Source organism: Ambystoma mexicanum, chromosome 6q (assembly GCF_040938575.1).
Source record: "Ambystoma mexicanum isolate Mex_15411 chromosome 6q, UKY_AmexF1_1, whole genome shotgun sequence".
NCBI classification, from domain to species: domain Eukaryota; kingdom Metazoa; phylum Chordata; class Amphibia; order Caudata; family Ambystomatidae; genus Ambystoma; species Ambystoma mexicanum.
Genome location: NC_090937.1, coordinates 880224182 through 880246277, shown reverse-complemented (window position 1 = coordinate 880246277; position 22096 = coordinate 880224182). Strand labels below are relative to the sequence as shown.

Genomic DNA, 22096 nt, shown 5'->3' with positions numbered 1-22096 from the left:
CACACTTGTGCAGCATTTAAATGTACCCTCCCTGCGCTGCTTGCACTATGAAACAGCATATTCTTGTTGTATAAGCGCCTAACAAGCAAACCATAAAATAAAGCATAAGGGGTGATGAATAATGTACAAAATGATATCTTTGCATCTTATGTGGAAAGTTAGATTTGCAGAACTAGCTCCTTGTTCCCCAGCGGTAGCTCCTGGTCACTGGTTTATGCTGGATACCCAGGCGCTGCTTTTAACTCCTGCTTATCCAGTCTTAATTTCGATCCCTGCATATCCAATGTCACCTTGACAATGTGAAGACTAAGTAAAGGCAAGAAGTGAATGTCTGAAGTAAGTGTGGGGATAGCTTTAAAAAGCAACCTTTTGCAATTTATTACACTATGGCATATTTTACAGAGCTTGTCGGTAGGGCTCAAACTGCTGTTAAGCACTCAAAATTTACAGATGCGTCAAAATATACAAGGCCATAAAAAGATCAATCTTATACTTTGTATCAAAACAAATGGTTCAATAAAGATTGCTTCTAGATGATCGCACTGAAGTCTCTCCCATTGTTCAACCAATATCATATGCCCACTATATTCATCATGTCTGTTTCCTTATACTGATGAGGGAAACCAACACATGTTGCCTATGCTTTGTTAGGCGGGTCCACCCACAATAAGGTCCTTGGCCTTCTCTCCTGGCTGAAGTGACAGAGGCTTTTTACAAAGGCTATAATCAGTAGTGAAAGCACATGTCACATCGAGGATGTTTGCATCTTGATCAAACAATCCTACCTACCATGGCCCAGCAAAATGCTTTCTCTCCTGCTTGGTCTGAGATCCCCCCCACCTGTTCTGTTAATTGCTATCCAAACATGTACCTGCAGGTAACCACTGGAGATAGCTTAGGACTGAAACTAACAGGGCAACAATTAAGTAAACTTCATTTCTTACACACTGAACACACTTGTAGCACGTAATACTGCAATGATATTTCTGGGCATCATCTTATATAGACTGCTATTTCATGAATAACTTCTTGGATTCCCTCCTTTACTTTCTCTTGATAGAAAGGGAATGATTATGCATGTGACTACACTAAGGATTCCTCTGCTGGGGAAACAATATTATAGGTAAGTATCATTGTCTTCAGATCACCTGCATAATGAACAAAGATGTTCTTGTACCGGCATCAGTCCTAAAAATGATTGTTATTGCCTGTCTACATTGATTGCAATCATAGCTGCACATTTTGGATTAAATCATGATGAGAACATGACTTTACTATCTTTTGATTTAGGTTGTGACCAAATCATTCCATGGGGCAGGTCTGATGGTGGTTGTAGATAAAAATGATGTTGGCTACAGAGAACTCCCTGAAACAGATGGTGAGTTACATTTTAAACTAGATAACAAGCAAATGGTTAAAGTTTGGGCTGGGGCACCATAACATACCTTTCTTTAATGCCTTCAAAGCTAGGTCTGCTTACTAAGGTCTGCATGAAGTCAATGATGTACACCCTGACCCTGTTGAGGACTGTTGGCATTAGGGACATTAAATCAAAAAAGTGTGCAAGGCATGCAGAATAGAGTTTGTTCTGTAAGCCTCAAAACCCTGGTCACGTGTTTTTGCAATGTCCACAGACTTGCCTCACTGCTGCGAAGCACCAGCATTTCCCTGCGTAAGTCATTAGAGGATGTTCAAAGTACTGTCTTAACTCTGTGCACTTTGTTTCCTCTGCCAAAAATGTCATGGCAGCCACACATTGAGGGACGGGGGAAATTAGGTGAGAGATACCCTGTGCGCCAGGAAAGCTGCCTGCTCTTCATTGCTGAACCTGGAGTTGGTTTATGGAGGCTCCTCCATGGCCTTTTCCCCCATCCCCAGCTCTGTTGCTCGGTCCCTCAGACATGCTAAGAATGGGGGACTCTGACATTGAAACTCACAAACCGCATTGCGATCTATGAGCCTGAACTATGATTGATTGTAATACAAGATGTTGAGAGAAGGGGATGCAAAGCTAGCACTGTTTATGGATTGGACTGCAGAAGTAATTGCAGTCTTACCAATACCTTCATGCAGAGGTAGACTGAAGGAGGGGGGCACAGCTGGTTGTGAGACTGGGAGGCAGCACAGTGAGGGCAAGCCACATGCATATTGACCCAGGCAAGCAATGCTGGCATCAGGCAACCACCATGACGGGGCAATCTGGTAGCAAGGTGGTAGGTTCCCCATATATAGGCACAGGCCAGCAGCAAATAATGTGAACACTATTGGGTGCACCTGGACAAGAGGGCCCACTGGCCATCAACCAATCTCATCTTCACCTCCAGCAGGGCCCTGGAATCTCAAGTATGGCCCTCTTTGCACCAATCCCCTTGTAAATTTAGTTATGCAAATTCTAGAAGCCCTTTTCTATTTACTTAGGAACAAAGACTTGATATCAACAGTCAAAGTTTTATATCTGATTGCTCAGATGGGAATTCTTCATGAATTGTTAGGGAAACATGTTGTATGACTTGGCTTCTTCCTCTATTTGTGATATTTCCTGAAGTTGTACAACTCCAGCATAAGACTGGCAAATCTGGCTTACTCATACAAAGACCAACTTCTGGCCTGGTCTCACATCAAGATGTGAGTCAATTGGCTAAATATCCTAAAATTAAGAAATACAACAACTGACTCAGCCTCACTGAAGTTGGGGCAGGGGGCAGAGACAGAACACGAGAGAATGGGAATGATCTGGGTTTTGGGAATGTAACCGCAAATCGGCAAGTAAGGTCTTTTCTCAAATTCTTAAGAATACCTTCACACAAGTTCCAGCAATGGGATCTGTCCACCCTGATTAGAGCTTCGGAGAGTTGTGGGGTTTTCACGATTCCCAACCCCTCATCTGTTGTGTACACGTGGGGTTCTTTCATGGCTGGCAGTCTCAGCTTTGATAATTTGCCACGTCTCCTCCAGCAGTTGAAGAAAACTGATGAGCTTTGCCAGGACTGAAACACTCGCTGCTAGTCTTTGGTTGGGGACTCTGGCCTTCTTGGTTGGTTGACTAGCTTCCTGCTCTGTGTTGTTGGTTCCTGAAACACCTGAACGTTCCTAGCGTAAAGCTCCCTGGCCCCTGTTGAGATTGCTCCATCTTGTGCCTCCTCCAGTGGAGTTCTGCCATTGCTCCTCCCTGTTTTCCCTTGCTAGACGGGGCCCCTGTGCTCCTGCCACCTGTTCAAGTCTACCAAGGATAGATCCTTCCCCCCCCCCCCCACCCCAATCCCTTTTTTCTTCTCTGCCGCAGATGTTAAGGGCCTCCACCTCCTTCCCCTTCCTGGGTGATAGGCTTCCTGATGGTACCCCTCGTCCCAACCTCCCTACCAACCTCTCCCTTTCTTCTGATAGTCCAAACACCAATAATTATTCCCCAGCTCTTCTTGATGGCCTTCTCAGTCAACCTCCACTCACTAACACCCCTTATATGTCTTGCACCTCTTACTCCAATTGTCTCTAAACTCTCATTCCAACATCCAGCACTCTCATCCTGCTCTTCTGTCCTCTCACCACTCTGCCAAACTCCTTTTCCAAACCCCTACTCAAGCAACACCCACTGCCACACTGGTCAGGTTGTCTTTTAGAACAATGTCTCTCCTCCCCTTGGGTGGTGCTTAATGCTACTGAGGACACCTGTGTACGGAGGGCTGTGCTGTTAAGTGAATGGGCAATAGGTGGCCCTGTCTGAGGTTACACGAAGGCCTGCCTCCGTATCTGAATTCACAATGCCATGGACCAGTATGTTTCCACCTGGAGCCCTGTTGTCATTTCCTGTGCAAGTCTGTTTCCCCTGCCTTGCGGGTGTCTGTTTGGAGGTGGAAAATGTCTTGGTAAATTAGAGAGGCTCTGCTATGTTTACATTTCCTTCATCTTTGGGAGATTGAGTTTGTATCACCCAATGCACTGATAGAATATGAGGTTTCTTCGCTCATGCGTTCCATGCGAGTCTGGTCCGTTGTTTGAGATTGACTTTATAATAGCAGTGCCTCCTGTGTGCATGCGAGTCCTCATTTGAATAGAGTCCTGCCGGCATTTAGACATGGGGAAACATTTTTTGGTTACTATTCCGGGAATTGGAAATGTTGCCATGTTGTTCTCTTAAGTGAGGGGTGTCTTTTCATATGCTAACTGTGTGTGTCTTGCCAGAGAGCTTAAATAGCTGTGTGTGTGCACTTTATGGGAAGGAGTCTCTTTAGGGGTGTGGGTATGACCTTCCCTGTGATCAGCCCTACAAATATGGTGTTTTACTACCAAAAAATAAAAATGGGGAGTAAAAATAGGGAAAAGACATGTAGAATCTTGCACCCCTGCTTTTACTCTCACAGCCCCTTGAATATGTTTGGCCCAGTAATGCACGTAATACCACAGGAAGAATAGAGTAAACGTGTATCTTTTAATAATGAATAGCTAGGAGCAAAGAAATAAATATTACACAAACATTTCAGTTTTTCAGTTCAAATATATTTTTACTCGCTTATAAAATACTCTCATTGGGGAATTGGACTTACTAAAAAATCATTTTACTCCCAACTTTAAAAAATAGTGACTATCCATTTTGTTACACTGCATATGTGTAACTGTGGTGGGGGAGGAGGGGACTGAGCATTCCTCTCTCACCTGCCTAAGTGTGAGGCCACAGTTATGGTGGCCTGGGGATTCCCCTAAACACCTGCTCTCGGTCTGTCGCCCACTAGCTCATGGTTGCTCCCAACCCCATTGACCATGCCACTTTGGGTTCACAAGGTTAAGCGGGGGAGTCGTCAGGCTGTTTGATTGGGCAAACTCTGCCTGTTTTTGTTGCAGACCATAGCCCAAATACTGGATAGAAGGTGAGGACCTGGAGCCTGTTGAGAAAATCACCCACAAGACCCATGTATCTGAAGCCAAAAGATCACCAGAGGACACCTGCACGGACCAGCCAACGGCTGCCTTCAGAAAGGCTGAGAAGACCTGGTGGGACCAACAATTCTGAAGGCTTGCTCTGCATCCTTCGCTTCTCTAATGTCAATTTTGTCACTGGGGTCTGCATATGGCCTCCACCTGCTTTTAACTGGACTGCACACTTGGACCGGTACTTGCTGCCCCTCGCCAACTTGCTGCTGCACTGTGATCTCGAGGAAGGGTCTGAAGTCTGACTACTCTGCCTCAGAGCACCTGTCCGCCCTCTCCGCTGTTATGCCAATGCCGGCTCCCATTGGGGTGTTCTTCTGTGGGTACACCTGTGTTGCTGGAACTGCAATAGAGCTGCCTTTACTTTCTCCTAAGGTCTCTGCCTGAGCCAGGCCCAACTGTTCTAGAAGCGTCAAACCCGCAACCTGTGAACCTCCTACACCCAAGCCTATGATGAGCCATGGTGTCCCCACAGATTCCCTGTCCAGCAGTCTCTGAATTTGCAAGTCAAGACTCCGAGCATTTTCAGCAGTCCTTTCTCTGGTCACCCAGGTACTGATAATCTACTCCCTCCATACCTGGAAGATTAACTGTGACATTTCTACTGTGGCCTTTTTTACAACTTGCTATGATCACCTGCATTTAACAGACTGAACACTGAAAAGTACGGATGGATTTCTAAAGCATTGGGCTCTTGTTAAAACGGGTAATAGCCCCTAAGACTTTTAAACTACTCTTAGCCTTTTTCCCCCTCACTTTAGCTAATTTATGGTGTACATGCCTATGACTGGAATTCTGAAGTGATGCGTGACCCATTTTGGCATTAACAAACTATGGATGTACAAATGTTCAATAGTGATTTTACTTACCAGTAGTTTGAACCTGATGCTTTCTTGTGTTTTAATAACAGTATATTTTTGTACTTGCCTGTGTACCTTTTTTCTTTGTACTTTGCTTTTGTCAACTGTACTTTACAACAAACCTATTGCTTCCTACAAGACTAAAGTATAAATCTGTTGCACGTTTAAGTCGGTGTCTCAGAACCCCTCACTAGAGTGGGTTCTGAAAAACCCTCTTAATAGTAAATCCTTCAGAAAGCTATGAAACTCGGTCAAAAAATATTTTGGTCACAAGTGTTTGTTTTTGTTTGTCCAAATGTAACTTTTCCAATCAACTGCACTTCACAAATGTGTGCCTTGAGCAGTTTTAAGACTTCATATTTCAGCATTTAATGTTTACAATAAAAGTTAAGCACTTTATCATGGAATTCGTTTTTAATTCATACATTACATGTGTGGCTATCTGATGATCCTTTTCTTTGTGGTTACACCTCGTTACTGCAAAAAGTGACCCACTTCAGCAAACGAATGCCAGAGGGAGGTCTTTTGATAGCAACCGATAATAAAATGTTTGCAAGCACAGACGTTTGATCTGATAAGTATCTGGGGTTGTATAGCTAACTTGTTTTTTAAATCTACACCACCGCCCTTGACCCCATTGGTCATTCATTTATACTGGAATTCCATTTTATCTAATTTAGATAGCTTTTTTGAGACCCTTGCAGAAATCTTTTCATTTTGATTGGAGGAGGGTGGTCCAGATAATATACTAATGGGGGATTGTCTCGGCCCCTGTGATAGTTATGCCTAAACATTATAGGGACAATAGGCAATTTAGGGTATTCTGTTGGATGCACTTTTTGGACACCTGGGGCTTTATCAAATTAAATGGACATTTTCCGGGAAGATGAATCCAGCCTTTACATAGCATAGGGGCCTTAGCTTTTTGTATATTTACGTCTGTATGTACTGATTTAAGTGATCACAATTGGTTGGAAACAGATTTTTGCATTCACTATGTTAATCGGATTCCATTACCCTGTGTGAATTCACTCATTTTTGTCGCCAGAGGCAATCGTGTACAGTGGCACCCCAAGATAATGTCCAGCTTTAATGCAAAAGTCCACAAGATGCTATGAACTTCTAACAAAAGGGGCATAGCTTCTCAGCTTTTACCAAATTATTTGAATGGGTGTATTCGAATAATGTCATTAGCCTTTGCTAAAGTTCCTAGGAAGACATCCAGTGTAATGGTCCCGCTAAAGATGCACCTTTAGTACTCTTTGGTAGCCCAGGAACAAGGAGCTGAGGCCACAAATGGGCTCTCCAGGAAGAGCTGATGGACAGGACTGTCAGTATGCTTGCCTAGTTGCCAAATTTAAACAGCGTTACAAGAGCTCAATGTCTCAAACAGACCTCATTATCTGCTCCTATTGTCCAAATGACTCCAAGACCTCATCCTATCCGCCAAGCTGCGGTACACTTAACACATTTACACTTCCACAATGTTGTCAAACTGTAAAACTGTGATGAATCACAGTCACAGTGCGGGCGAAACCTCAGCACATCCACAGCACACACCGACACTAAGCCTCGCGCATTCCGTAGGTGTAATGGGGAACGGCTTACAAACTCATCAGCATATGTGGATTGGATGATGTCTTGGAGTCATTTGGACAATAGGAGCAGATACTGAGGTCTGTTTGAGACACTGAGCATTTGTGAACTTCGAAGAAATATGAATAAGCTTGACGGGAAGTTTTGAGCTATCTGTGGATGTACTTATGACATCAGCACTACAAACACCACATTAAGAGGAGTAATCCTTTATTCGAATTTGGAAACCTACATGTGGCCCTGGATTGCATGGTGACAATCAAGAAATCGTGTGCTTTTCTCCCCTGAAGAAAGTTCATGCAGTGACAGTTGTGAAGAACTGAAACATGTCGGGATTTAATGTTATTTGAGTTACACACTCAAATATTCGATTAAGTGTACAAGTCATTCATGTTGTACCAATCTGTCTATTGTGGTTAAATGTTTGCGTGTTTAATTTATGTTCATTCTGTATTCACCATGTGTTGTTGAATGTTGGGTCATGTTCATTTAGAAAATTTTTATGAGTATTTTATTTGTTCATAAACTTTATTAATATTTTTAGTATCGTGTATATATTGTTTTATACTTGGTCTATTATTTCTGGACTAGAAGTATAGGGAGGCTTTCGACCACTTGTCTGGTTGGGTATAGATCAGCAAAATTGAAAAATCCGGAATTGAGTTTTTGTGCGCTTTCTCCTTTTTATACAAATAAGTTTGGTCTACCTCTGACCGTGTGAGAGAGGAAGTATTTTTTGAGGTTTTCAGCCTTTAGTAGGGTTACTCTAAATGGGAGATTACTGCTCACCTATGCCATATTAGAGTTCCAGATCTTAAACAAATCTAATTACACCTTCTCTTTATTTTTAAAGAAGAGGATTATGTTGCTTGCAGCTCAAATGAAACTGATAATGACAAAGTATTGTTTATTCCCGCGGATAGCAGTTGTACCTTTTTTTTATAAAGCAATAGTTATTCTGGCAATTGTTTATGGCCTCAAATGCTGGCACTTGGATGATTGGGCCTTTCTCACTCAGCTAGAAGGAATCCTGTGAAGAAGAAGAAAAAAAATAATAATTCTGTCCTTGCCAAACTGTGTTCCAGTGATCTTATTGGATTTAAGCTGGGTCTCATTTTTTTCAGGGCTTGGGTTAAATGGAAATGTTTATCTTTCATTATAAAACATTATCTTGTCCTTCTAACTACATGTTTGAAGTTTTGAATACAGGTCTGTTATCCAAGTCAAGTGCTCACTTAAAAGAACTAGTGTGTAACAACAATGATGCACTGAACTATCTGGGAATTCCACACACTGCATTCAAAAATAGATGCACTGTGAGGGGATAGGCTGTGGTAGTTCCATTGGATCTCCACAAGTGATTCAATTTCAAAATACAAGCTTTACAAACAAACGTCTATGAATCTAAGGAAAATGGGAACTCTCCCAGGTTACTTGGAGCAATTCCCTAGCCTGGTCCGACACCTTCCTAAGATTTTGTTTGAATATACTCCTGAACGGGAAAATATTTTGAAGACCGCCTTCATAAGCAGGGATTGGCAGAGTATGAAAGGGGGCACCCTTTTGCTCAGAAAGAATGGTGTGGCGCAAAAAACGTGAGATTCATTACAACCTACAGTTCGGACATCCAAGAGATGCACAAAACCCTAAACAGACATTGGAATATTCTACAATTAAACCAAGACTTGACAAAATACCTGGACACTACACCAGCCATTACATATCGGAAGGTGCCAACTATCATAAACCTTATAAACCCTAGCTTCCTCAAACCATGGGACCGTAGAACCATGTGGCATCTTCACCCTGTACAAGAACACCACAAATGTGGTAACTGTAAAGTATGCCCCCAAATGAACAAAGGAAAAGACTATTCAACTACCAACAGGCAAACAAATCAAGATTAAACAATTCATCAATCGCAATACCAAATTTGTTATATATGGGATCCAGTGCACATGCAACAAACTATGTATAGGAAGCACGATACATGCTCTAAAATTAAGGCTAATGGCATACTTGAGAGCAATTTAACAACCAGGACTTCAAATATCCCTTGGCAAATCGCTCCCAATCAGTTCATCCTACTGAAAAATTTGAAACGATCACCTTTTTTGGAATTGAAAAAGTGGAATCGCCTCCAAGAGGAAGCAACAAAGAGCTGCTCCTCAGAAGAGAAGCAAGATCGGTCAATCTCATGGAAGTCTGTATGACTGGGCTCAACAGCAAAATGTCCAGTTTCCTTTAGAAAACCTTAAATGTTCTTTCTTTAAACCCTTCTCCTTTATTGAACTGACACTGCACATTGAACTCTATAGATACCCCCGGTATTGGACCTTTTATTCTGACAAGAAACCATGCAGATCAACCTACCTCCAAGCATCATTGCCATTAAGTCTCTGTGTAGACCTAGATATAGCTCCAAAACTGCAACCACTAATATTGGATGTAAAACCGACTTTAATTTATGTATTTTTATTTTCACCTTTTGCCAAAATGTGTCTGGGTAAGTTCCCTCCGCCTGATTCCCTTTCATTCTCAACCAATTCTCACAATTATCAATTGCCATGAGGCACAATACTGCATCTTCGCGATATTTTGCAGCATTTTTCCAACGTGATTGCCATCGTGCAAAGCTACGCAATCGCGTTAGTAAATAAAGTGGTGGCTATTTTGAAACGCTGATCCAATCCGCGGGACAGCGTTTGGAAAATCCACAATTGCATCCCTGTGACACAAGACAAAAAGGAAACTTAAGAAAAAAATCCATAGTTAAACTACTATGAATTCCAATTTGCATCTCTAGACTGCTCAATATAATAATGTCACACGGACACTAATATCTCATAAAGATCCATTTGTCTTACCTATAGGAAATCCCACAATAAATATGAAACTCTATTCAAGAAGACATTTTACAAGCTAATCGACTTTGACGATTCACAACAAAGGGTGAGCACTTACCAAATACTGCTATTCATGCAATGGTTTCTTAGGACACAATACTGGCTCTTTGATGTGTTGCTAAGGTTATGTCCTATCCTTCTTTTGAAACACTGTTTATTTGTTTTTCTTTTCTCTAGATAATGTCAATTAGTGGCAATACAATTCCTCCTGGTGACTCACTGCAAGGATAGTGGAGAAGCATGTGTTGAGGTTGTAAAACACTTTAGAGGATTTGGAAACTATTGTACCCCATCTTTTTCATTGGGATAATGCAATATACCCATGAGGACCTACTTAAAGAATGTTCCTTTAGAACACTTGACTGTTTCAAACTTTGCATTCTTAAAGATTGATAGTTGGCGCAATCCTTATGTGCCCCACTTTATTTTTTTTTTTTTTTCAAGCCCCACCTTTTTTCTTTTTTTTTTTTTCAAATTGTGGCGCAGGAGCGCGGCATGTGGTGGCTCATTGAAGACCCACCACATAAGCAGCTCAGGAATTGCAACAATTAAAGACACAAAATCAAATAACTATCCCTATAAGTGAAGCAAGTTGCTCCTGCATCACACGATACACCATACTGAAATGTTCTGACTCCCAGGTACAGCCCTCTATACACTCAAGCCTTTTATATTCTCTTCACTTTTAAAATTATTTTTAATACAAGTTTATTGAGGAGTCCTAGTGAATAAAACTATCTGTAAAACTGTACAACCCGTACTTCTTGCAAGTCCTCGTTTCCCCCATACTCATTGTATGTCTTCCTCCGGAAGTGGACAGAAGCTGAGCTCCCTGTGTATCAGGGAATTATCTAGAAAACCGTTTGGTGCGCATTGACTGCTAGCGCACTAGCAAGAGCTTCTATCCCATTCGATATTTAGGATTGGCGGTTGGAACCAGGGCATGATCATGGGTGGGTGATGATAGAAACTTCTCCCAAGTTATTCCCGGGGATCCTTTGTTCAGGTGGCCAGGGGAGGCCCATCGCTCTTGGATCCCAACCCTGGGGATGGACGAGTGAGGGAGGATCACCTGGGCCGGGGGTATCTGGGGACCTCAAGAGGAGCACCCTTGGGCGAGATTTGGTAGCCCATTTTGTTTGATGCACCCCTAACCGATATCCCAGGAGTCTTTATGGGATGGTGCCACCAAAATCCCAGCACTTTCCATTACAGAAAAGACTATCCAGGCACCCACGTGATGCCGAACCACTCTGCAGCTGGTCTTGAAGGTTATAATTGCGTCTTGTAGTTTCACCAGGGGACCTCCCTCTGTCGGGCTCAGAACCTTCTGGATTTTCAAGGTTCTCCCTCAGCCGGGCTAGGACCCGTTTTAGGTTCTAAAAGGTCTCCCTCTTTCGGGCTCCGACCTTTCTCGCAAAGATGAGGAACCATTGGTTCTTATGGCCAAAAGGCTTTTACTACTGGGGCCTACGGCCAAACACCATATATTATGGCATTCCTACAGGGACTTAACCCATTTGGAAAAGGGAGGTGCCTGATCATAGCCATTCCCTAGCCCTTCCAGGGTTCCTAAATGGCCAAAACATCTACTAAAACCAGATCCGGGGAGGACGTGGGGAGAGACAACCCTGTGGTGCTGGGAACTTGACCTAATCCACTGCCTCCAATCAATGATTCAGTGAGAAAATACCCTGTGCACATAGTGGACTCCATTTAACATCACACCTCCAGCTCACTTTTAAAGATCAATTTGAAGTGCATGTCAGGAAACGGCAAATTTGCAAGGAAGGACGCCCTATGACAACAGGCTGACAGTCAGAATTGGTGCAGGGAACACACAAGACCACCTGCAACAGATTGTAGACCACCTGCCCCCACGGATGTCCTAGCTAAAAAGAATGAAGCGAGCTCTCAGGAATTGGTAACCTGGTCAGAGTAAATGTGTTGGCTTCCAGGTATTATGGTGTCCATGAACAATTTGGGGGTCTCGTTCCCGAGCAGATTGACTTTTTACTCTGATTGGCCTATCCTGATGTCCCAACTCTGTTTATATCTATGCCATAATCCATTCTTTAATGATGGCCCAATCCTCAGACGACTTCGTTTAAGGTGCACACGTCAGCCACTAAAGCGCTTCCAGCGAGACCTGTGCCTTTGGTCCCTGTGGGCCTGACATCACCTAAATGTACCCATTTTTAAAAGCAGCATAGGTTTGTGGCCCAGTCTTCAATTGGGTCCTGTTTTTAAAGGCATTGCGGGATGCAATAAAGGATCTGGAGCAGAGCGAGACACCTCGGTCACAGTGTGCCAACCCCTCCATCAGAGTTACAAAATCCCTGTGAAGTCTACTGCTAATGCTTTCACAGAGTTGGCTGTTTTGGGTCCACCCCATACCTTCCAGCTCCTCCATAGCCCAATTCAATTCTTTTTGGACTGCTACTGTTAGAAAATATATTGTAGACTTGATTCTTGTAAGTGGTTTTGGTCCTGAAGAAGGCTTCCCCAGTGAACTCATGGCCGGTAGAAGCTGAAACATGGTACAAATATATGTGAAAAGTGTAATTTGTGGATTAATGTAGGATACTTTATTTGTATTACAATATCTTTAATTGAAGTACTGCCCTTCGATTTCCATTGCATGAAGTCCTTTAGTCTGGTTAAATTGATTTTGTAGCTCCAGCCACAAAGTGGTTTGCATAGTGAGTTTCCCACTCCAGCCCACCTTTCTACTTGCTTAGTGCCAGATACTTGACACCACGCTCACATCTATCCTGTGGAAATAGTCTACCACCCAACACACCACACCAGTTAGGCTGTATTGTGGTGTGGAACAAAGTGTGTCCCTGCCAAGCAAGGATAGCGAAGAACGGTTCACTGCCTAACTTCTATTGCTACACTTCAGAGCAGTGATTGTATGGGGATCATACCATTACTGCGCCTCCTGAAAATGTCAACTTTTTATTTTCGACCCCCTTTTTTATCAAATGGTGTAAATCTATACACATATAGTACATAGTGGTTGTTTAGTTCTTGCTCAGTAGCCACGCTATAACTCTGCTCCTGAAGTGGCCCAATACTTGAAGGGTCCTGATGTCGGATGGGAGGGAGTTCCAAAGTTGGGAGGCTAGTACCAGGAAACTAGAACCGGCAGATCTTTTTAGGTTAAACCTAGGGACGGCCAGGCAGGAGGTGTCTGTAGATCTAGTGATGCGTGTGGAAGTTCTCCAAGTGAATTTTTCCGTGAGATATGGAGGGGCTGTGTGGTTTAGTGCTTTGAAGGTTAGACATATAGATTTAAGTTTGATCGTATCATTGATAGAGAGCCATGTCTGTTGTTTTCTGGTTGTAGAGATGTGTTCATTTCTGGGAATATTTAAGGCGGCTCTGAGAGCGTTCTGCATAGTCTGGAGTTTGTTAATCACGGTTTTGTTGGCGCCTAGGTAAAGCCTGTTGCAGTAGTCTAATTTAGAGCCTATAAGAGCTCAGGCTAGGGTGAGGCAGTTATCAGTAGATGGCATGGGTCTGCAGGCTCTTATCAGTTTGCCTGTGTAGGCAGTGGCTGAGGCGATCATGTTAACTTGTTTACTGAGGTTAGAGGTAGCGTCAAAGTAGAAGCCAAGCGTTTTTACAGCTTTGGCGATGTGGATGTTGTTCCCAATCTATATTGAAGATATTGTAGTTAGGATCACGTTTGTTTAAATTGGCTGGGGAGCCCACTAGTAGTTATGTTTTATCATTCAGGCATAGGCCATGGGTAGCCATCAATGCCTGAATGATGGTGTAGATTTTGTTTATCTGGAGTACGTCTGTGTCATATGAGCCTGTCTAGGGTAGGAGTATCTGGGTGTCATCTGCATAGTTGGTGTAGGTGACACCCAGACGATCCAATTTATCAAACGGCTTTGTAAAGATGTTGTGCAAAGTGGGTGAGACGCAGGACCTTTGGGGCACGCCGCAGGTGATCAGTATGGGGTCAGCTGCTGCGCTGGGTGAGAATACTTGCATGGTCCTTTTGTTTAGGAATGATTGTATCGATGTGATTGCAGATTTGGAAAAGAAAGTTGCTGTTTCCAGGTGATCGCAGAGTACCTTATGATCGACCAGGTTGAACGCCGCAGACGGGTCTAAGAGTAGCAGGATGGCCAATCTACCTTTGTCCTTCAGGTCATCAATATGGCTCGTTAAGTCAACTAGAGTAGTATCTGTCCCATGTTGAGGTCTAAAACTGGATTGTCGCGATCCTAAGAGTTTGTTGGCTTCGAGATAGTCCTGGATTTGTAAGTAAGCAACCTTATCTAGAATCTTTAGTAAAAATGGGACCGCAGTGATCAGTCTGTAGTTGGTTGGCATCGTGGGGTCGAGTTTGTTTTTTGAGTAGTGGGAGTACCCAGGATTCCTTCAGGTTGCTATGTACTACACCGCTAGTGAAGGAGGAGTTGATAAGTTTAGTAATAAATGGGGCCAAGTCTCTGGCTGAGTCCTTGGTAATCTGTGCTGGACAGCTATCACCCTGGCAGTTGGATGGTTTCAGAGAGGCAATGATTTTTTTGTACATCTGGTACAGATACATTGGAGAATTTGAAGCCATGAAGCAAGGGGGTGTGGGTGGTTCTGTACTTCCATAAGGTGTTTAGTATTTGTTTGGTTAGTAAGAAGTTTGCGTTTGTTTGCTATTTTGGTCTGAAGATTGGTAATTGTATTGGTCAACGCACTTTGGTACAGCAAAGTTTGTCTTTTGTGCATATACCTATAGGTGGGTTGGGTGTCTCCATTTCTCACAGGATGGTGAAAAGTTCTTTAGTTCTAGAGCCTGCTTGATTTATTCTGTTATAGGTCTCTCGTTTGGTGCAAATGATCTCATTTTTGTATTTAGTGGATATGGAGACTAAGTTAGTTTTGTTATCAGTGGAGGGTGTGAGTTTCCAGAGTTTCTAGTTTTCTAGTAAACCATGAATTCACATGGGCTCTCGGTTTTGCTTTACGCATTTTGAGAGGTGCTATTGAATCAATAGCTTTGATCATGGACGCATTATAGGCATCTACAAGGACGTTGGGGTCGCTTGTGTTAGGTAAGGCATTAGGAATGGGGATAACGAGGGGCATGATTGCCTCACCCGTAATGTTCCGCTTGTTTCTGGTGGGGCATGAAGGTGCTATGGGACAAGGTTTGTTGTGAAGTGATGCTGTGGTCATCTCGAACTGGATAAGGTAGTGGTCTGTCCAGGTTTGTGGTGTAATGCCATTTACTGAGCTTTTGCAGTTTAAATCTGCTACCCAATCCAAGGTTCTTCCTTTCTCATGAGTGGGGTGGGTGATTTCTTTTTTTTTGGGAGCATCCATGTTCAATCCAAGTATTAGCTAGAGAGTTAGCTGGGATGTCGTTGGGGTTGTTATAGCCTAGATTGAAATCTCCTAGGATTAAGATTTGCGAGGTGGTTTTGATATTTTCAGACAGTAGGGTCATTATATCCTCTTCGAAGGCATTTGAGGGTGCTGGAGGTCTATAGATAAGGTGAATAGAGGTGGTATTTTTGTGTGAGGTTTGGAGTTTCGCATAGAGGATTTCGCAGGAGGATAATGTAGGTGAGGGGATAAGTCTCATATCAAGAGAATTCCTGAAAATCAGGGCAATACCACCGCCTCTTGTTATAGGTCTATCAGCTCTGATGATGGAATAGTCATCGGGAATGGCTAGTAATAGTGAGGGGCCTGCTGCTGCGTACAGCCAAGATTCTGTTACTGCTATGAAGTCCAAATTGTTGGATAGGATGGTTTCAGCTATGTCTGTAGCGTGAGCTACTAAAGACCTTCTGTTGATTAAGGCTCCTTTTAGGGACTTAGTGGGATTGCCTAGCTTAGTGTTGGTGGCAGGTTTAATTTGGTCTAAAGTGTCTAGGTTGGCTAGAACAGTAGTTTCAGTATTAACTAGTTTCGTGGATACGTTCTTGCTAGAGTGAGCAAGTTATGTTGGTCTAGGCTTTGGGCGGATCGTAGTAGATGTGGGGTAAGCATGGCTGTTGTGGTTACCATTAGGGGTAGACTGTAATCTAGTGCAGAGTCTAGAGTTTCTGGATTCAGTACTAGGATAGGTCGAGGGGAGGTTGATGGAATTTGTGGATCTCCTGCAGATGGTGATGTTGGGTGTAGTCCCCTTGACGGTCCTTGGTATGTTTAGGGTAAATTTGGGTAGAAAAGAGGTAGGTTTGATTTTAGCATCTATGGTGGTATTTAGTGCTGGTAGAAATGGCGTGGCCTTGATACTGTGGTCAATGGTGTTGAGGGGAGGCATGGTGATAAACTGCTGTGGTGCAAATGTCATAAGCCAGTGGGCAGTTAGTATGAGGGCAGGTAATAGTAGCTGTTGGGTGAGTGGGAGATGCATAATGTGGTAAGTGCATCCAATTGCGTGAGAATGGCACTCTGGGCGGGTACAACTAGGAGGTGAGCAGAAGTTATGGATGGGCAGTAATGCTGTTGGGATGCTCAGACAAATGAGGGTGAACCTGACTGACAAGTATTCACTGAAATGGTTCAAGAGAAAGGCTAGTCAGGCAGGATCATATGGTCTAGAGGTCAGAGTTTGGGCAGGCAATCCGGTCGCAGAGACAGTTTAGGACAAAGGGCTGGTCTGGGGTAAGCTATGGGCGACATGTGTTACAGCAGACTGGTGGGAATTGACATGCAATCATGTCATAACATTTCAAAAATAAACTGTAAATAGTAACTCGTCCGATGCAGTTCGGAAAGGTTAGTCTAGCGTAAAATCACTAGTACATTAGAAACAATATAAAGCAATGGTGGGCTAGTCTAAGATAAGTGCAGTGGCTAAGTTTAGCTCAGGCTGATAAGGTGGAGAGGGAGCTCGTCTTGCAAGGATCACTGGGCGAAATATGCTTGTTTAGCGATGGTAATACCGTGCTAGGAGTGCATGATGGGTATGAATATAGGTGCATAGGCAATTAGGCACATATACAGTATAAGGATAGTGCTAATGCTTGACAAGTAGTGAGCAAGAACTTAATAGCGATGCATACAATCAGGTGTTTGCAGGTAACATACTCACACGCGAGTCTGCAGTTGTAGTCCTGTGAGGGGTCAGACGGTCTAGAGATGATCGGCAAGACTAGTAGGGAAGGGTGAAGGAACTCAGTTGCAATTATGTGCTCCCCAGTGCGAACAGGGGCAAACGGGGCCTTATTCAGGCCTTGCTCGAGCCGCTGCCGGCTTCTTCCGCCTGCCAGCGGTTATTGCACAAATGTATTCAAATCCAGTTGCTTAGCAACGAGGACGCCGAGCCTCGTTTGGGTGCTGCGTCGCTCCCATTTTGGATCCCCGAGTCCTACGGATTCACACGGAGGTGGGTGATCTGCTCAATTCAGGCCCAACAGCTGGGTATATGAGGGTCTGCAATGGCCATGCAGGCCTTGCCGCATCGGGTTTGGTGCAGATGCTCCTCAGGGGTCCTCTGCATTCGCGGGTTGTCGTGGTTCAGAGGTGATGGTGGCTCTAGGGGTTAGTGGGAGCTCCTGCCCTCTCCACCTAAGAACGTTTTCTGTCGAAATTTGGATAACCCAAGTATTAAAAGGCATCCATTTACACTTCAAGAAAGCATTACAGGCATTGCACAATCTAGTCCACTTGTTATGGGAAGTACATTTATTTTGCCAATTTTGCATTCCTGCATGACTCCAGAACTCCCTAAAAATGCCCAATCTTGGGCAAGAGAAACCATGACTCTTTAGCTAGTTTTGGAAATCTTTTGCATAAAGAAAGGCCATATCGATGGCTAGCCCCTACCTCCCAGACTGTCTGTGACAACAGGATCCTGTTGGAGGATTGTAACGAAGCCAACCGACCAAAGATGGTCATTTGGGCAAAGAGTAGCAGCGACAAGGGGTGTCCATGCCATGTACTCCTTAACTGGAAGCTTTGTTGTTTGTATCTTTTGACCTGAACTCTGTCCTTACCTGGGGTTGGTCTGATGCTAAGCAGCTGTATGCGCGTTTATCGTTCCAGCAGGCACAAAACAGGAGTGAAGCTGGCTCTAGCAATGAGACTTCAGGTCGGTGCCCTTTCTAACCGAGTGTGGCCACCAAGTGAACCAGAGATCTTGGACAAACCATTCATTGAAGAAATGAATGTACCATATAAATTCGAGTACTTTGACCTGCTGGAGTATGAGACAGTAGGACCCTTATTTACTTTGCATATGCTACAAATCCATTTCTTAAGCACTTTACTGACTCTGAACACAACTGATCAAAGAACAAATTACATAACGAACATGACTTTCACAGGAAAACTTGACACGATAACCATGCAATAAAATAGGTTTAGTAAATAAAAGGGTGCATCAACTACTTAAGGGATCCCAAATTCAAACCCAGCTTGGGTATATGTTAATATTTAAAATACCCTCAAAGGCCCAGACACAAACTGTAAATTGGGGTCATCCACCCTCTGTTGCACACTGATTACACAAGATATGAACCTCTTGGGGTTAAACTGATTACTTTTCAATATATTGAAAGGATAATCCTAAGGGATTAAACCCTTGGGAAACCACGAGGAGGTAGAAACTAAAGTCAGCAATTCTTCTGCAAGGGAAACACTTAGCATAGTACTACTCTCAGCACAATTTGTATGGTGAATGCATTCAGATACTCTTGAACACCTGTGCAGCATTCTCAAATGTTTTTATTCTAACCTTTCGTGGGTTGAGGAGCTTCCCTCAGGAACTCTATTGTAACTTGAAGCTCTTGAACCAAAAGCATACCGCTTTCACATTTAGGACCAAGAGCCACCATATCTTGAAAGGGCATATAATGCACATTTGCATTTGGGAAAATGTCCACCAGCAAAATCCAGCTCTAAACCAGGATGCCATCTGTCAGGAGCAGTCTGCCACATAACAGCACAATGGGGTTTGGTAAAATCCCCCTGTCGGTGACTAAACATTTAATCCTCTGGCTAAATAATTGACTGCCAACTCTCAGTTGGTCCTTATTGACAATTGGTGTCTAAAGCTTCTCGGGGGTAAGGTTCTGGCTACTGCACCGAGACTCATCCTCTTCTGATGGGCAAATAATCCATACAGCCAAGGCATAGAAATGCACCAGGTACCTTGGGAGAGGGCGGCGGATGAACCCTCCCTCCTCCACAACCTCCCCCCACCCCCACATATCCATAAGTGGGAAGCCCCTAGTGGTCAGGAAGTTAACTTGGTTCAGAGTCATGGAACCATCTTCTCCTTACCAAACTCCTCTCAGCCTTCTCCCTTAAAGGCTGTTTAAATAGTACTGTTCAATAAATCTGGCTTTCAAAGCACCAAGTCGCATGATAAAGCGACCTGATAAAATAGAAGTAGCCTTAATTGGCTTATTTTCATGAGGCAAGTATATGCATCACCTTGTCAGAAAAATTAGGGGTTGAGCCAGTCCCACAATCTGGTGCCGGGCCAGATCTCAGTAATAGTCGATAAGTATGCTAACCTACATTTCCTGATTTGTACCTCAGTCTCATTTACGCTATTTTCCTTACCGATCATCCACTGGTGTCCTTTCTTTGCACCACATTCTCAGTACCCTGTCCCTAAAATTAACTTTCAAACTTCTGTTCCCCTTTTGCTCTATCCCTTGAAACGATTTCCTTCCCTTGCCTTAATTGCTCAAGCATCAATTGTCAATCGCCCCTTCCATTGTCCTGGCTCACATATAGACTACATTGATTAGCTAGTTAGACTGCAAGACCTGACAAGAAGCTGTGGTTGCGGTCTTGCTATTTGTGGCTCTCGCTTGGGCAATGCAGAGCAAAAGAAGTTGAGGGGACTTCGCTTTTATTGTGCTGCCAAAATGCTCTTGGAAAGTTGGCTGCATATTTCAGTTCATACTTGCAGGTGTCTGCTTGGAATCTGGTGATAGTGAGGCAGTAAGAGCTACTTATTTGTCTTTTCAAGGTAGGGGGCGATTGGCTCTGTGTGCTTGTGTGACTCTGGTGATGTGCTTGAGTATTTATGAATGGAAGAAGTATATGTGGCAGGATGTATCCGTGTTAATGTGACTATGTATCTATATACGTGAATATTTGTATTTGTGTATGCATAAAAGGGTCAGAATTGTCCCTTTTGTGCATAAACTAAATATACAGTAGTGGTCTGAGCCACTACTTTTCATAATCTATTTTTACCTTCACGTTGAAGGGGGAAAAGAAAGGCTGAAAAACGTTTTAAAAACAGTCTAATGTTGCCACCAGAAGAAGTGTTATTTCTACAATATCTCGGGTGGTATTCCAGAAATACCACATTGCACCATTGAAGAACTCTGTATTGGAAGAATTTTTTAGACATCCCTCTGGAAGTGGAAACTTGCTCAGCGATTATTTTATTGTTGTTAAACTCAATTACCCCCTTAGTTTGTAGTCTACCGATAATTGGTACTTGGATGTTGCATTGTTGTGTGTTTCTCAAAAGTGATTACCACAAACGATCCAGCCGTTTCTATAGGCACCATATAGTAAAATCCATGGGTGCTATTCAGGATGCTTTCTTTGTAATGAACTCGCCAGTGATCGTGAAATATTTTTACAGAATGAAACAGGACAAACTATTGAAATATGGCCCCTTATTTCCTTTGCAACTAGGAGGAGTTATAAGCTGCTAGGATTGTTACAGACCAACTGTATATGGGCCGCAGTGATGCCAACATTATCATCAATGGTGTCGGTATCATTGAAATGCATACATTGCCGCTGGATGCTATGAACATGCACCTGCAGTCTAGGCTCCTCTCCCGCTCTCTCACTGTAGAGGCCCAAGTGTCGGCACAACTGAAATATTGCTGAAATCAAGACTAGTATCACCCACCCTTCCCTCAATCTATACAGAATGCAGAGCAGGCTTTGCAGCATCCCAGTCTTTCTAGGAAGGGTCCTGAAGGAATTTCTTTTTGAATTAGTTCTTTTTGACATATTTTTACATATTGCAGCTCTGGACCAGGGAGCAACAGCCCTGCCAGCCTGGGGGTGTGTTGATTGGGGGGGAGGGTGGGGGAGTGGCAATTACAACCGTGTCCCTGCTTCCCAGTCTGCCCCTGCTTTTTGTCCATGCCTTTTACACACTCTACCACCCCTATTCTCACATGCACACAATGGGTAGGATTACCCAAGCCACATGCAGCCAATCCGATTTAGGGCAATCCTTCCTGGATAACACATCCCCAAGGGTCTTTGCCAAATCCATAGAAGCATACCGGCCTACGGGACCTGGGAACTCGCAACCTGCAACCATGTGCACCAGTTATTTGCATCTGCCTCTCCTGCTATCCCAATAACTACCCCATCCTCCTCTTTCATGCAAAACCACATGTAGTGAGGTCAACAACAAATTCCGCAAGTGCACTATACAAGAATACAATGTGCAGTAACCAGTTAGTGTAGCGTGTTGACAGTTGGTTCTGTCAACCTCCATCCTCCTAGGTTACCAGATGTCCGGTACAGCACTGTGCTTTTCTGGGAAGCATGCTAAAACGTCTTTGCCTCAGCTGACACTGGGGGAGATGTTCACACCCGGAGAAGGGCCATTAGCCAGTCGGGGTGGCGGGCAAGGATATACGTTCTCCGCCTGCTGTTCCAGCCACCCGAGGCTCAGTTGGTGCCCTTTTTTTTTTTTTTTTTTTTTTCTTTTTTATATATGGGGAAGAAACAGTTGCCTCCCTCCCCATCCCCCAAACCTATCTGGAAGACTGGATGTTTGAGCTCTGGTCCCCACACTCTTTTTGAGCATGGCTGCCATCATAGAAATTGAAAAGGGTT

The 22096-nt window shown here is 43.6% G+C and overlaps 1 protein-coding gene across 3 annotated transcripts in view; it reads left to right on the top strand.

Moving 5' to 3' along the window:
• Positions 1–22096, top strand: part of HPF1 (histone PARylation factor 1) — a 281970-nt gene that overhangs the window by 182088 nt on the left and 77786 nt on the right. For all 3 annotated transcript variants that reach the window (XM_069631405.1, XM_069631407.1, XM_069631406.1), the window contains one exon: positions 1291–1378. In XM_069631405.1, the coding sequence (XP_069487506.1) occupies positions 1291–1378 (88 nt within the window). The remainder of the gene's footprint in view (positions 1–1290; positions 1379–22096) is intronic.